Source organism: Accipiter gentilis, chromosome 10 (assembly GCF_929443795.1).
Source record: "Accipiter gentilis chromosome 10, bAccGen1.1, whole genome shotgun sequence".
NCBI classification, from domain to species: Eukaryota; Metazoa; Chordata; class Aves; order Accipitriformes; family Accipitridae; genus Astur; species Astur gentilis.
This window is the reverse complement of record NC_064889.1, coordinates 4,599,241-4,614,608: the sequence shown is the minus strand read 5'-3', so window position 1 is coordinate 4,614,608 and position 15,368 is coordinate 4,599,241. Positions and strand designations below refer to the sequence as shown.

General features: G+C 39.6%; 1 protein-coding gene across 4 annotated transcripts in view; it reads left to right on the top strand.

Annotated features, from left to right (window-relative positions):
• Positions 1-12,298, top strand: part of HMG20A (high mobility group 20A) — a 48,122-nt gene extending 35,824 nt beyond the window's left edge. For 2 of the 4 annotated variants that reach the window (XM_049811480.1, XM_049811483.1), the window contains 4 exons: positions 2,431-2,506; positions 4,616-4,831; positions 5,485-5,628; positions 8,017-12,298. In XM_049811480.1, coding sequence (XP_049667437.1) covers positions 2,431-2,506; positions 4,616-4,831; positions 5,485-5,621 — 429 coding nt within the window. In that variant the 3' untranslated portion in view covers positions 5,622-5,628; positions 8,017-12,298. Of the gene's footprint in view, positions 1-2,430; positions 2,507-4,579; positions 4,832-5,484; positions 5,629-8,016 lie in introns of those variants that run through there. The other 2 variants (XM_049811482.1, XM_049811484.1) reach the window with 2 other exon arrangements.
• The last annotated feature ends 3,070 nt before the right edge of the window (positions 12,299-15,368 follow it).

Sequence of the window (15,368 nt, the reverse complement as noted above, 5' to 3'; positions counted from 1 at the left end):
TATGATTTTAATCCTGAGTGAACTTTAGAGTGGCTTAAGTACCTCAGAGTTCTCAAGAGGGTCTTTTACATGCTGGGTAATGTATTCTGTAATAGAAGAGTGCTGATGGCTTTCATTGTCACTCTTCTGTTTAGTAGAATTTCTTGGTTGCCTTTCAGAAGCTGAACAGTTTCATCTAATTGCTTTAATATTTTTTTGGTTTTACTTGAAGAACCTGTATCCTAGGGCTGCAAATAGAATACCCTTTCCTCTTCACACTACCCTCTCCCCCACCATCTATTTTCTAAGAGCCAGCGATGATCCACATCAGTGCCTCTTTGCACACAGGTAGCAATGGTAAGTGTGAATTAGAACATCTAAGATGGATGTCCTATAAGTGTTTTAACCAAGCTTCGTAACTGCCAGCATTTCTTAGTGCACGTTAATGCTGAGATCCTAGATTTTGGGGGTGAAATTAATTCCTAGCCATCTAGGGAGTATTCAGACAAAATGAATGCATTATGCACACTTCTGTACATGACTTTTTATTTCTAAATACATACTCTTCAGACTTTTTCCTTATAGTAGCAAGTATCAAAACTTCAGTGAAGAACCCATGTGATCATGAACCCCTAGTGACACCGCACTGTAACTCACAGAGCTGGGAAGGTTTGTCCCCGTCCCTCTAGTCCTGCCTGTTTCTAGTGCATTTTCAGTTGATTCTGGCCAAGTGGTTTGAGTTCTCACTCAGCAGATACAGAACTTCCCAGCTGTAATTCTACCAGACAATAAAACTCAGCTTATCTTTTACTTTAAAAACTATCAATTGACAGTCTCCTCAGGTAAAGATAGAGTATCTGAATTTCCATCTAGTCTTGTCTATCTTGGGTGACTGCCAAATGGCATTCAGCTCACCCCATCTAGCCCCTTTATATAGCAGACACCAATATGATACTCTTGAGCTCAGGTGCCAGAATTCCCTTATCAGCTGTTAAACATTTATGTTTTCTGCTGGGCACCAAATCATTTTTGACACTACATAATTTTGGAGGATGAGGTTGTGGTATATTACCAACTGTGGTGTTTGAGAGGTTTGAAAACCATTTGTTCTCCACAGGCGTTCTCTCATGCTTAACTTCGTTTCTATATTAAGTAGCAGCAGGTTGGTTGTAGTTGCTGCAGTATATCAAACTGAATTTGCATTGACTTTGTCAATAGCAATGCAGGCTTTAAAGCAAGCATTAATTCCCATTGATTTTTGACATGCAGAAATGGTGACTGAAGTATATTATGGTAGGTGGTTTTTTTCTTGAGTCAAATTAAGTTTTTTAGTTTTTTTGACTAAGTTACAGGGCATTTCCTGATTTAAAAGTTTTTTTTTAAAGGAAGCCTATTATAGTCGCCAATGATAAATTGGCATCAAATCTTCTGCACCTGAAATGCTCTCTTAGTTTTTAATAGCCTCAAGTTCCCATAGTTGAATTCACCAACTTTATCAGAAATTAGGTGAAGAGATCTGAAAGTTGACGGGAAACCCTTGACTACAGGCTTTATCTTAAGATGACAAACTTCTCTTTTGTCTTAAAGTGAAAAAAATTTTGCAGTGTTTGGTTTTGCAGTATGCAGGAGGCAACAGTCCAGTTCCTTGAAGTCCCCACATTAATGCATACCTACCATAGCCATGGTGAACGACTGCCTTCTAACAGCAAAATATGCCTATAAGTATTCACCTTTATCCTTCCAAGATACTACATGTTCTCTAAGCAGGTGTTCTGCATAGACTCTTACAAATTGTGTTCACACACTTTGTTTTCAATTGTCGCAGCATCCATATAAATGTTTCAAAAAAGATGTGGCTTGCTTGAAGCACTGTGCAGCTCCCATCTCTTTTGGAGCCAAAATGCATCTCTCTTCCAGTTTGGCACAGGCATATGGAATTGGTACACTGTGGAAAAGTTGCTTATTTTTTCTTTAGTTGTTGTTTTTCCTGTCTGTTTTCTTTTTTGCTTTGGTAGTGAAAGACAAAGAACCATGAAACTTAGTGTGTTTTTGCTCACTTCATCTCCTCTTTGTCAATATACCTGTATAGATTATTTCAGAACGTGTCAGTTGGTTGATGGTGGAATGCTTTCCAGTGGAAAATATAAGTGAATTTAGGTAGCTTTAAAACTGAATGATTCTGATGTGTAATGTCACTAGAGTGAAAGGGTATATTTTAGTATGTTATATGATATTTTTTGATAATTATATTTGGCTTTTATTAAACCTGTATCTTAAAACCTGAGACTTGTGCTTTGGCCTTTCTTGGTAGGAGCTGGAAGTGTCTTCAATCCTTCCAGCTCTTTATCTGCCTCATTTTTTTGTCTCCCTTCTCTTTCTATTGATCAAAACAATTTCATGAATTCCCGAAAACAAACAGTAATTAGCTATGTATTACTCTTTCTTTTGTAGAAAGAAGCAGATACAAAGGAGAGATCTGTTTTTGATATTCCAATCTTCACAGAAGAGTTCCTGAATCATAGTAAAGGTAAATTAAACTTTTGCAGGGCCCCCCTTTTTGCTTTTCCAAAGTTTTTGCCAGGGGCTGTCCAGCTGAAGAGTCCTTGCACTCTCCCATCTCAGCTCAAGTAATGACTTGGGTATAGATGATCAGTGTTTCTGATACTGCCTAACCTCTGTACTAACACAATGGCTGCAACAGCAGTTTTTCCTGGTTTCGTTACCCAAAACTATCCGTTTAGGAGAATGTTCCTGTTGTTTAAACTCCACTTGGTGTTATTGCAGCCAGTCCAAGCTGGATCTGCTGTTCTATAGGATTAAGAAGTACCTGAGATACAGCACGATGATGATTCAGGCTAGTTAGCAGTATTTATTTATTTTTTTTTCCCCTTGATATGTGGAAGAGTCCACTGATATGTTTTCTGCTGCTCTACTTGGTTTTCGTAGCTGTGTGTCCCAAGAGTTTAGGATTTTTTCCCAGATTTCCTGGAGACTTTCTTGTAGGCAGTTAGGGCCAGGCGGCCGGAAGATATCGCGCTGTACGGAAAGACAGGGCCTCTCTCTTTTGGTTTGCCCTTCCCTCTGGGTTCGCCCCGCGCCCTGCTTGGTGGGCTGGTTCTTTTCCGATAGCTACTCTGATTGGCTTTCCTTCCTTCGCTCGTGCTCCCCTCCCCCTCCCGGTCACTTCCACTAACTTTCTCGTTCTGACTCTCCTCCCCTTCCCATTTGTGTGTGCTTGTTAGTGCTAGCGCTTCCTCCCTGTTCCCGCCACTGGCATCCTCGCCCCGCCCTTCTTCTTTGTGCTCGGCGCCATTTTGGGGTGCGTAGGGCGGTGGTTTAGCCCAGACTTCCCCAGACTTTGCTTTCTCCGCAGCGCCCCTGGCCTCCTCAGCTAACCCACCCCAGAAAGATTCAGCTTGTTTCTGTTCCTCCGTTAGTGGGTCGGGGTTTGGAAGCTGAGGGGACACACCACCCTCTTGTAGATCTTTAGGCTTAGCAGAGTCATCATTGTTTGGGGGCTGGGAAGTCTGCGTGGCTGCCCCGACTCCCAATTTCGGGGTGACCGGCAAACAGTTCTTCGCCGCCCTCCAGGTGTCTTGTTCTTGTATGGCCTTTCACAAGGCCTGTACGACTTTCCCCCACGATTTAAGATTTTTCGCACAACCTGAGGACATTGTCTCCTCGACTAATGCTTTAGTGCATTTATCCCACATTTCGGGGTGGAGAATATCCACTGGATCATCAATGACCCCAATTTGCACAAGCCTTGCAACTGCGAGAGTGAAATCTTTGGGTTTACAATCGATACCCCACTGCTTATGTAATTGTGATACGACCTGCACAAGGGCTTCCATCGTCCTTGTTGGTCCGGGAGCGTCCTCCCCGCCAGGCTGGTCCTGCTGCTCTGGGCGCTGTTCACCTGTCCAGGTGACGAGTCCCGGGTTTCGGCACCGCTTGTCGCCTCAGTAAGGCGTGGTGACCTGGTTCAGGAACAGCATGGCGACCACCCCAAGGTCGCTCGGTCCATCAGCTCGCAGACACCAATGTGGTAGACGGCAAATGACGTTTATTGGTGAGTGACACGGCATTATATAGCTTGGGTTTACAACGTCACTTCCGTCCGCTTACATCATAAACTAAGTGCCATTGGCTATCAGGAGAGAGGCCCTGTCTTTCCGTACAGCGCGCTATCTTCCGGCCGCCTGGCCCTAACTGCCTACACTTTCTTAACTGAACAGGACTCAGATTCTTTTCCTGTTGATCAACAGAAATGTATTTTTGTAACTGGTATCTCGTCTGTAGGCCCCTTAACCACTGCAGCTAAGCTATGTCGTACTAAGTGCATTTGAAATCAAGTCTTGCGGTCTTCCTTCCTAATCAATTGCCCTATTCATTTCCATTCTGATGCTTTGAATGTTTTCTAATTTGTATATCTCTAGAAATTAAGTCTATTTAAGTACTACTGTAGGCACTATTGGCACTTCATGATATGATGCTTTTTCATCTATAAACCAAAACTGCACCGTTTGTAATCATCAGTTGAGCGCTCTAGAACATTCTGCTTCATTGCCTACCAATCATAGATACGTTTTTTTTATAGTTTTTTGACTACATGGGAATGGGTTGATATTCACAGCACGTGAAGCTGAGCTGCGGCAGCTGCGTAAGTCCAACATGGAGTTTGAGGAGAGGAATGCTGCTCTGCAGAAACACGTTGAGAGTATGCGTACTGCGGTGGAGAAATTGGAGGTGGACGTGATACAAGAGCGGAGCCGCAACACAGTGCTGCAACAGCATCTAGAGACCTTACGCCAAGCACTCACAACCAGCTTTGCTGGAGTCCCGCTACCAGGTAAGACTTTTTTTCCTTATGACTGACATGTTAAATTTAATTTCTAATGTTTATAAGATGTTGTGAATTTACAACATGTGGCCTGCTGTTGTAGTTCTATGGTCTTGGCTGTTTCTGAGCTTTCGTTGTATTAGATAATGAAATCTTAAAATGCATGCAGGGGAAGGTTTAGTGTCAGTGCTCTATTTCATCTTGGTGGGTTTTTTTTCTTAATGCTCTTGCTCTTCTTAATAAAATGACACATACTCAGTCCTTGGTCTCCTTCACTTGTTTTGTGAAAATGTTACTAAATAGAAAAGGGAGGACCTGCAAGTTCCTTGATTAAAAGAAAGGCTGCATCTGTATTGTCAGGTGCCAGGGAATCCACTTAGATTCTATGAATGCTTAGCTGAAAGAGTTTTTTATAATCAACTATGAGGCTCAAATCAAAGAAAATAATGCTTCATTAGTCCTGATATCCTTGGAACTACTCACTTTGTGGAGTTAGGAGGACGTAGTTTTACACAATCTGTCACAAGAGGTGGTGCATGGCAAAATCACCTCCTATACCAGTTTGCATGTTGGTACAATTTGCTCTTAGCATAGTCTTAACTTTTTGGAATTGCTGTGGTAATCTAACTATTCTGTGGCTCATTTTACTATGTTAACTATAGGTAGCGGGGAAACACCCACAATGGAAACTATTGATTCCTACATGAATAGGCTGCACAGTATTATTATGGCTAACCCACAAGAGAATGAGAACCTCATAGCCACAGTCCGAGATGTGGTAAACAGACTTGAACGCTAGTGACTGGGTAAGTGTTTGCTCTTAGGCTGCTTTTGTTTGGCAGCTACTTGGTACCTCTGGCACTTGTTCTGACTCTGATTCTTGTGCTGATCACCATATTGCACAATCAAAAAGTTTTCTTCCCCAAAGCCGCAGAAGCAGGTTGACTTAATGAAAGTCAAATGGGGTTGAAAATATCCAGCAGCATTAAAGGGTTCTGCAATTCCTTTTAGTTCCAAGGTATTTTGTATAAAGACATAAATAGCTGTTTGTCCTATTATTCATTGTATTTGTGTAAGGTGTATAAGAATACTGTCAGAATGGTGTAAAAATGAAAAATTATTTAAGTTCTAGTAACAGGGTAACTAATATAGAAAAAAGGTTCCTTTCTTGAGTGAAGTAAACCTGAAAAATTCTGCATTAATTGTGGAATGTGATGGTCACAGAGAAATTTTTTTTTTTTGTCTCAAGACGTTACAGGTGAACTGAACTCCATTGTAAACTGAAAGTACCCTACCATTACCTGCTCTGTAGCACCTGTAGTCAAGCTCTTCTGGTTATGAAGGTTTACATTTAAATGAAGCACTGATATGTAGTTCAGGCTATATGTAGCATTTGCTGAGACTTGCATGGTCATGTGGTTTATGCATAGATTATTACTTGAGCTCATGATTCCGTATTTTTGCTTCTGTTTAACAGCTTAGAAAACTGTAATAGGGAACTGAGTAGAAAAGCAAATCAAAAAAACAACAAAGAAATACCAGTCTTTCTGCATTACAGTACTTTGCATTTCCTGCACCACTTCCCTGCTTCCCCCATGACGCACAGCACCAGACAGCCATTAGGAGTTTGCCTACTTCTATTTTAACTATGTACATACCTGCATTCTTTAAGCATTTATTATGTGGCGATCTACTGTACATGTCTTGAATAGTGTTTAGAAATGCAAATAAAGCTGCGTTGTGCCATCTGCAAATATGAAGACAGGGCTTTTTATCCTTTCTGATTCTGACCTTTTGTGATACTGTGTAGAACAGTTAATTACACTTCCCCATTATAGTGTGGTTTAAGCTAAAAGATCATTGTCCTTCCAGAGGGTAGCCAGATGGAACGGACTATAGTTCTAAGAGATGACTGAGCTCCCAGCAGAATAAAGAAGTGTCTTTACTGCTGCTATTTATGAAAGGAACAGCTTGTCGATCCAGGTCTGGGATTTTTCAGTAGCTCATCAACCTCCTCATTTTCGTATACTGCTTTCAATTAGCACTCAAGCTCAGAAGGAGAATCGGGGGATGGGGAGGTTTTACAGAATGTGTAAGAGGGAAAGCAGTTTCTCATCAATCAGTTATTAGAAGGGCATGCCAGGCCCTGAAACAGATGTTTGTCCTTTAAGCACCTTGCCAGAAAAATCATTATCTCAAGGCTACTAAAATCTAGACTTTGGTTTTCATGTCAGGCAGATTCATATTTCCTAAACGATGGACAATTTCTGTGTTCCTAAAAATGCAAATATCTTTTTCTTAGATAAACTGGATTCAGCTGTAGTTGGTTTGGAAAAAAAAAAATAATTCTTGCTTTAGAATTCTTCCTTCCACTTTACAGTTGAAAGATAGGACTCCATTCCTTTCTTCCCCCTCCCACCAATACCTTTCCTCTTTTCAGCACCAAGACAGTGTGAGGCAATTAAAACTGTGATTAATAATCACCTAGGTTTGTTATATAAAGACATACATTTAAGTGGATATCATAATCCAGAAATTCACAGAGCTATTAATTACAGTAAGGCAATGATTATATTTTGTGACAAAATCATAGAAGGGAGAAGGTTGGCCTTTATTGGATGCAAACCTAGAAAAAAGTAGAGCTTCCCTAGAAAAGAGGGAAGCTTTGGGTAGATTCAGCTGGCATCCGATAAACTGTATAAGCAAACTGTCATTGTCCCTTTGTTAACATGCATATGAAGTATATTCTCCTAAATGTAATCTCTATCAACCAAATACTCTGTTTGAGGTTGAGACACATTACAAATCAATTTCATAGAAAAATCTATTTATTATGATACTCTTGAAAACCACTGTGCTTCACAGAACTGAAGAGGGTTTTGGTGGCTTAGTACGTTGTTTTTAGTGACTACTTGACTATGTTAGTGAATGTTTTTGTTTTTCTGTACTGCATGGTAAAGAGGACTTCTCTGTGCAAACAGTATATGGGGTAGAAGAGGAAGTTTTTCTTTATTTAGCACTGTTTTTTGGATGGAAACAAGAATCCAGTTACAGTTCTGTCTCTATAGGCTTCTTTGCGATACTTCTTAATATTTTGTTTTTAGATAAAGCATGCAAAAAAATAATGTTAGAGTGCCTATTTAGTCCTGGCAGACTGTAGTCTTCTAACACTTATTTTTCTGTTTTGTCTGCAGGTCTCGTGACCCAGGGATGCTTTACAAAATTTTTTTGGCCAGTGTGGAATAAGAAGCCATGAGGGAAAGACTAGGGGTGGGAGGCAGAATTGCAGGTTTGTCCTGGTCCCTGCCTTTGTGGTTTGTCACTGAGACAAACAGATCAATGCATTAAAAGGTCTTAAGAAGCCACGGACACCACCCACTAAACATTTGGAACTGTCCTCTGTGTAAACATTTAAGAGCATGCAACTTTTGTGCAATCTTCAGTTTCTTGTTAATTTTGCTGGGTGTGAGGGTGCATATGTTCTGTGGACTGGCTGACTATGGAGATGAAATCTCACAATTCGTGAAATGAAGTCGGCCTATGTGCTGTAGTAATAACTTTGATGTGTTATATTGCCTAATGTCTTCTAGTGTCTTTTATTTTGTTTTCATGTTTATCTTGTGGGATTACTTTCCTCGACTTTAGTTTTCTTCGTTTGATCTTGTTATCTGATACTTGCAGTACTAGATAGCAACGCTTGTGTTCTCTGCTATAACAGGCAGTCTTCCTTGGTGCACTGTCTTGTCCTACCCTGCCTGCTATGTTTATATAAGCTTTTCTTAAGCATAATCCTGGGGTTTTTTTGTGCTAGCCTGCAACTTCTACAATGTGAGTTTGCTCCCTGCTAGGGACTGACTGTGGTTGATGCTTTGTGACTTGATTCTACTAAGAGACAGACTTCCTCTCTCCCCTCTCTTTTCAAGCACCTCTCTTGCACATAGCATCCTGCGCTTCTGTGAAGGTCTCCTGTTATCTCTTGAAAATGTTTGGTGGAGCATTTTACTACCGCAAAGGTCAGTGGTAATCAAGATGGAAAGTGAAATGTTGGCTCTTCTCAGCAGGGAGAATAGGAATCTCCATTTTAGACTAAAACCACAAAGCTTGCCCTTCCTCTGATATGTTGCTCAGTCTAATTTAACGTTACTGCCTCGTTTTTGAGAGAATGATCTCATGGTGAGAGTGGTATTCTATAAAAGGAGGGATTGCAATTTTTTTCTGCCCTTCTAAATCACAATGCTGGGAAGCAATATGCCTGGAAACAGCACATGTATTTTTGCATGAATTATTAGAGCAGAGAAGGTTATTAGCAGCTAGGTCCACATAGCAGCCCGCAGAATTCTACATTACAGCCCACAGCCCATAAGTGCTTTCACCTTTTGTACAGTTAAAGTACAGCCTGTGGAGCCTATAGCATTCAGCATATTATGTTTGACTGTGACCTAAATGGCCTTTCACTTACATCAGGTAGAACTCTGCATGCTAGAGTCTGTAATCTTGCTGAACTATGCTGCATCTCCTGTCAAAGATGAAGGCACCTACTGTCTTGCACTAACTTATGCAAATCGTTTGCTGCCCTTTGGTTCCTGTCAAATTGTTAATTCAGACTTTGGTTGAGCACTTGTTGGACATCTCTGGGCTTTATGGTAATCATTGAAATGCTCTTTATTCCACGTGACAATCTCCTTGCTCCTCCTTGAGAAATCTTTAAGATTTCCCTGTTAAGAATTGGAGATTGCTTTCATTACTGGAGAGCATTGCAGTCAGCATCGCTTTAGTGTATCTGTAATGCAAGTATTTGAAGATTAAAAAGCAGTTTCTTCTTTTCCCATGCTGTACACATGGACTTCATGCTTGCCTGAAGCCATCCCCAGGTCAACACCTTGTATGTCAGGTCTCTGCTTACTCATGGGCTTATTACTGTAGTGAAGCTGCAAGGATTTCCATGTACATTCAAGTCTTCCTTCAGGGAGGAAACTCCTTTCTCTTGTCTTCAGTCTCCTTTTCAGACTTCACAAAAACAAACCTCAATTTGCTGCATTGACCTCCATTTTCCTTAGCACGGATGACACCAACTGACGTTGGCATGAACTTCTTTTAGTGAATGCTATAACAAATATTGTGCGGGGAGAAAATCCTACAGGTTAATAATGTATCCAGAAGAAGCACCGATACCTTCATCTCTTGTGTGTATCTTGTTTTTTAGAATTGGTGTTATCTGACTTTTATTGAAGTGGCCAAAATGCACTGCATAGCCAAAAGTTGATTTACAAAATTCTAAAGTTCAGTCTGTGGCATCTTACCTGATACCTGGAGTTGTATCCCATAAAGACTCCAGAAATTGCTATGTAATACGATAGTAGGATGCAATTCCAGGCTGCGACATACACATACCATAAATAAGGTATGGGTGACTGTAGGCTGCCCCTGCTTACATAAATTCAATGCAGCTATCAGCTCGTGGCATACTGCTAATACATCATTCTGTTGAGTAGCATGCAAGTGTTATGGGTTAGGAAATTTAAGGTGATATTATTAGCTGGGGGCTGACAAATCTCTTGCTTTTTCCCACAAGGAAGGAGGGGAGGTGGTATACTCATAGCATCTGGGGGAAGACTAAGTTCTTGTTCACCAATGATGTGACAGATGATGTTTTGTCTCATTAAGAAGCTGCTTATTTACATCGATTTACCCTATAAAAATGGATTTCATCTTTCCAGTGTTTTCTGAGTGTCACTTCAGTTTACATTTTTCAATGTTGGCTGATAAAAAAAAAAACAGTAAAAAATGAAGTGCGTGTCAAGGAGAAGAGCAGGATAAAATGCTTTTGTCACTTAGAGAAATGTTAAGAGAAATACATGAAAACAGAATCCATTTGCTGGATTAATGTGTTTGGAATTGTTGAGATGCCAAGTTTTCTGTACAATGTTTTTGTAATTAAACTTTGGACTTCCTTTGTTTCTAAGAAGTTGATGTGCTTGTTTGACACTTGCTTCATTAAAATTGTTCAACATTGAATCCATTCTGATTCAATTTTAACTGTATTTTCATGAAAGAACTATTACTAGCACTGCTCTGTTATCTGAGAGATTTTGGCAACTTCACGTTAACCTTTGAAAGGAAATAATGTACCTCTTCCCCCTCTCCATCCTCAGTGTATCTCCATCTGAAAAAGCTAAAGGAAGTAATTATTATTTACAGTGATGAAGACTTCAGAGATCTTTGGTTATAGCTAATTGTTATCAGTGCTCTTCCTGTCATCTTTGTTCCTCAACTTGAGTAACTTTTAAAATGTTATGGGTGTCTTCCTCAGCCCTTTTTTTGATATCCTTGTCTTCCTTTGTCTTCCCTAATTTCCCACTGCCATATTTATTTTCTCTTCCTATAAGAACCTTCTGTATCATAGCTATTGCCCCCCTCTTGGTTGTTTTTTTTTTTCCTACTACATTTTTATCATATATCTTCCCTTCTGCTTGCTGAGTATGGAGCCAAACTGTAGCCTCATGAAATGTGCTTTGGGTGTAGATCTTCTGTGGAGGAATTTTGGATGACTTCAGCCTGCACTGGTGCTCTTTTGGAGGTCACAGTGCTGTAAGCAACCATGTCTTTGTGTTATTTTTGTGGTCACATCTCATTTTGATTGCCAAATTAATGCCTGGTCTTTCTGTATAACAACAGGCTTGGTTCAGGTACTATCTGCTGTCTGGGGCAGACTGCACATTTAAATTTACAGTGCTTTGGAGATTTTGTCAAATGCGAATTAGGAAATGATAAAGATACAAAAAATAGAAGAAATATAGGGAAATCTCCTATAAGAGAATAGCTGCCATGTGACAATGGCTAGTCCAGAGTTGGAGAAGGTAACAGCAAAACAGGTGCAGGTGTATGTCTGGAGGGAAAAAATAAGAGCAAAGCAGCAATAAGTTCATTACAAGACAAAGATCTAGTTCTTTTCTAACCTGTGGTGCTGTATGTGGCATCAGGAGCAGTTGGTGGTCAACCATGCTCAATTTAAGATAATGTAGTGTAGTGTAATATTTCTGCTGGTTTTTTTCCTGTTTGTTACCCCATTTACTCTGCTGCTGGTCAATTGGACTGATGATTAATAATAGGGGAAGTTAGGGGGTTTTGAGGGCTTTGGGCTTTTTTAAGAGGGAGAGATTGCTTCCTCTTTCCTAAGGCAGATTCCTGTTGGTAATGTATTTGGAATCTGAAATTAGGTCATCTTTTAATCTTTTGGTTCAGTTGTATCTTTCAGAGGCAGGAGTACACTCAGGCTTGTCCTTCTACCATAGAAATTTTCTGCTTGTGAACCATGAGTAGTTTTGCTGCGCCTTTCTTCCTCATTGCTCATAGTATTGAGGGATTTTTTTAAACGTTTTTAACTTCAACTTTTTGGAATATATTCATGATTTGCCAGCTTAATTGCAAAATCTCTGGATTTTGTATGTATTGTACCGTTTTGGTATGTGGTAAAGTATCCACATCCATTATGTAATACAAGGAATAACATTTATATAAACTGATTCATGGGTTATATTAATAAACCTGTAATTCTTATCCTGTGGGTTCTTGGTTTTTATCGTTTAATGTGTAGACACTGATGGTTTGTGTATCTGAAGATACAGAAACTGGAGTACGTAAAGGCTTGAAGCTTAAGTCCATATTATTACTGGCATGTGGAGACCTGTGCAATGCAAGTTTTTGAATATTTGTACTAAAGTAATGACAAGCAAATGCAGCTAGAATATTTCTAAGCACAATTTTAGAGGGCAGCAAGAGGGAAAGGTGGCTGTACAAATCATACTAGACATGAAAACACACGGCTTCCTACTCTGAAGTTTTCTAACTCCGAGGAAAACTTAGGGAAGAGAGGTGTGATGCTGATGGCAGATACCACTGAACTATGGCTACTGTGTGATCTCTATTACAAAGTTGTGTTGGGAGGGAGATGGGACAAATGATTTGACTTAAGTTTCACCCCAGTACAAGGACAAATGCAACACAGGTTTATAGTGTTTGTGTGTATTTGTAGCCACAACACAGTGTTCTGACAGCTCTGTAGCTTTGAAAATAAATGTTTGTTTTAAACTATCCAGATTTTATTTGCACTAATAAGGGAAACTTTGTACTGAAATGCCATCAGTTCTGTTAGTTACTTCATGAAGTGCTGAAGTAATACTTGAAAAGATATGTGTAGAGATAGAGAAGTAGAGAAACAACGCAGAAGGGATTGCTTGTTTAGTTGAGGGGAGAATTGGGTCATGCGAAAACAGTTAAACTAGGGTTTTAGGTCCTGATCCTGAAGTGCTTAAACGTGAGGTCAACTTTATACTTGTGAATGGTTCCACTGAGTTGACTAGGCTTACACTCATAAAAATTGATTCCCCAAATTACTTGCCACTTTGGTGCTATAGATCAGAAACAGGAAGAAAAAATAATGAAGCATATTTTAAAACAAAAATCATGAGGAAGCGTGTATTCTTCAAAAAATATCTGGAACTACTTATTTAATGAGAATACATTTAAGAAAGTACTGAAAACAGTGTAACCAGTTAACCCATTAATGGGATTTGAAGCCACTGCATGTTGCTAACCAGGTATGTTGTTCTATTTAGAATGCTCCTTTTCCTTTGTGTCCTTTATGCTGTGTCTTTTTATCCAGGTTTGTGTCATCAGAAATTAAGCGCCATCCTCCTTTAAAAGCATATATAAATAATTCACTGGTATCAGAAACTGTTCTATGTAGCCAAACAAACATGCCCTAGCTTGCATGTTTTAGGGGAAGAGAACATGTTCTCTTTTAGTATGATAAATAGTACGGTGGGATTCTGAAGGGGCCTGCTGGGGCCTCCAGCAGTTCATAATAGCAACATGGGACAGATTATTTTTGCAATACTAAAAGGAAAGTTGTTTTATGTTAGAGATTGTGGAAATACAGGGTTCTCCAAGAAAGTGTAGGTATCGGTATATTTTGCCAGTTTGTTAGGCAGGTTGCTTGTGGCATGTGGAAAGGAAAATTCTGATTAAAGAGTTGAGAAGCTCTCTGGTTTTAGTAAATGGGAAACCTTGATTCTCCAGTTGATAACTGGAAAAGATTCCAGCTGGTTACAAGTGCTACTGTTCATAGAATATAAGCTTTAGGAAAAGTAAGTAAAGGGAATTATGAAGAACATAAGCAGGATACTCTTCCAGACTTACTAACATGCATATGCTTAATTTAAATATTGTAAGCATAAATATTTAAGCAATCTGTTAAAATTCATTCCTTGTGTGCATATCTGCTCAGGCCTGGCAGGGTTCTGGTGTTCATTTACTCTGGCCCCAAAGCTGTCCCTGCGCTTGTGCTAGTACAGTGTGGTTGAAAAAATTTGGTCTTGTTGATACTAAATCATAATGGTGTGTATATTATTGAATTGATGCAAGTTATTTTAAGATACAAGAGCATTCTAAGATCCTCTGCTTTCTCTTTCCCTGTTGATTAAATGGTTCATCTCCTGAAGTTGTTAAATACTACTGTTTACATGTTTGTAGCTTTGGTCTCATATGTGAAAGGCATTCTCACTTTTCACTAGAAGCATGTCTGTGCATTGAAGTCCATCTGATCTTTTTGTTCATGAATTTGGATTCTAAATACTTACATATAAAGAGTTCTGTCTGTCCAAATCCTTGGCTGCTAGATATCCGTCTGGCTTCCTTTAATTGAGTAGGAGAATGATACTCACATCAATTGCATACCTGGCTGTCTGGGAATCAGAAAGAGGTCTAGTTTTCTTTCTGGTGTAATAGTACCATGGGATTTCTCTCTCTATCTCATATTGGCAGTTTTAGTTTTATTAGATCTGTTCTAGTCTTACTCAAGAGAGAATTCCCTCATCTAATTTATTTGAAATAATATTGCTTAAGCCCAGGATACTTGCAGAGAAATCCCAAGCTAAAATTTTATGCCTATAAACATACTGTTTCAACCCCTCACCCTTCAAAATGTATGTTAACAACTGTATTAGTATTCTAATTCTTCTCAGAGGAAGTTTCTTTTCCTCTATGACACTTCAAACCCTGCCCAAGTTGTTTTTGTTTCTTTAATGTTGGAGGAAGAGAAGTAAACTGTTTGGACTGGGGAAAGAGATGCAGGAAGTTTATCAGAAGCGCAAGCCAGCAGGATGGCTGTGTCCAGGAGAGTGAAAAGCCTCTGGAAGATTGATCTAATGCCTTTCCCAGAAAGGTCTGTGGCTTTTTTAGCATGAATGTTGTATATGCTCTGAAACAGCAGTACATGTGCTGTTTTCCTTGTATGTAAGTATGGATTATAGAGGGTGTCCTCAAAAAGATTTCAGTTCTTTTAAAACGCTTCTACAGAAGTAGAGGGTCTGCTCCTTTAGAAGAAATGTAGCTGTATACTGTCATGTGCTATGGACTTGATATACTGGAGGGAAGGGTGTCACTTTTCTTCTGTTTACTAGCATTAATAATGAGTGGTCCTGGCATATGTAAATGCACAGAGTCAAATTCTGTTTACAACTCATTTTTTTCCAAAAAGGGTGAATAA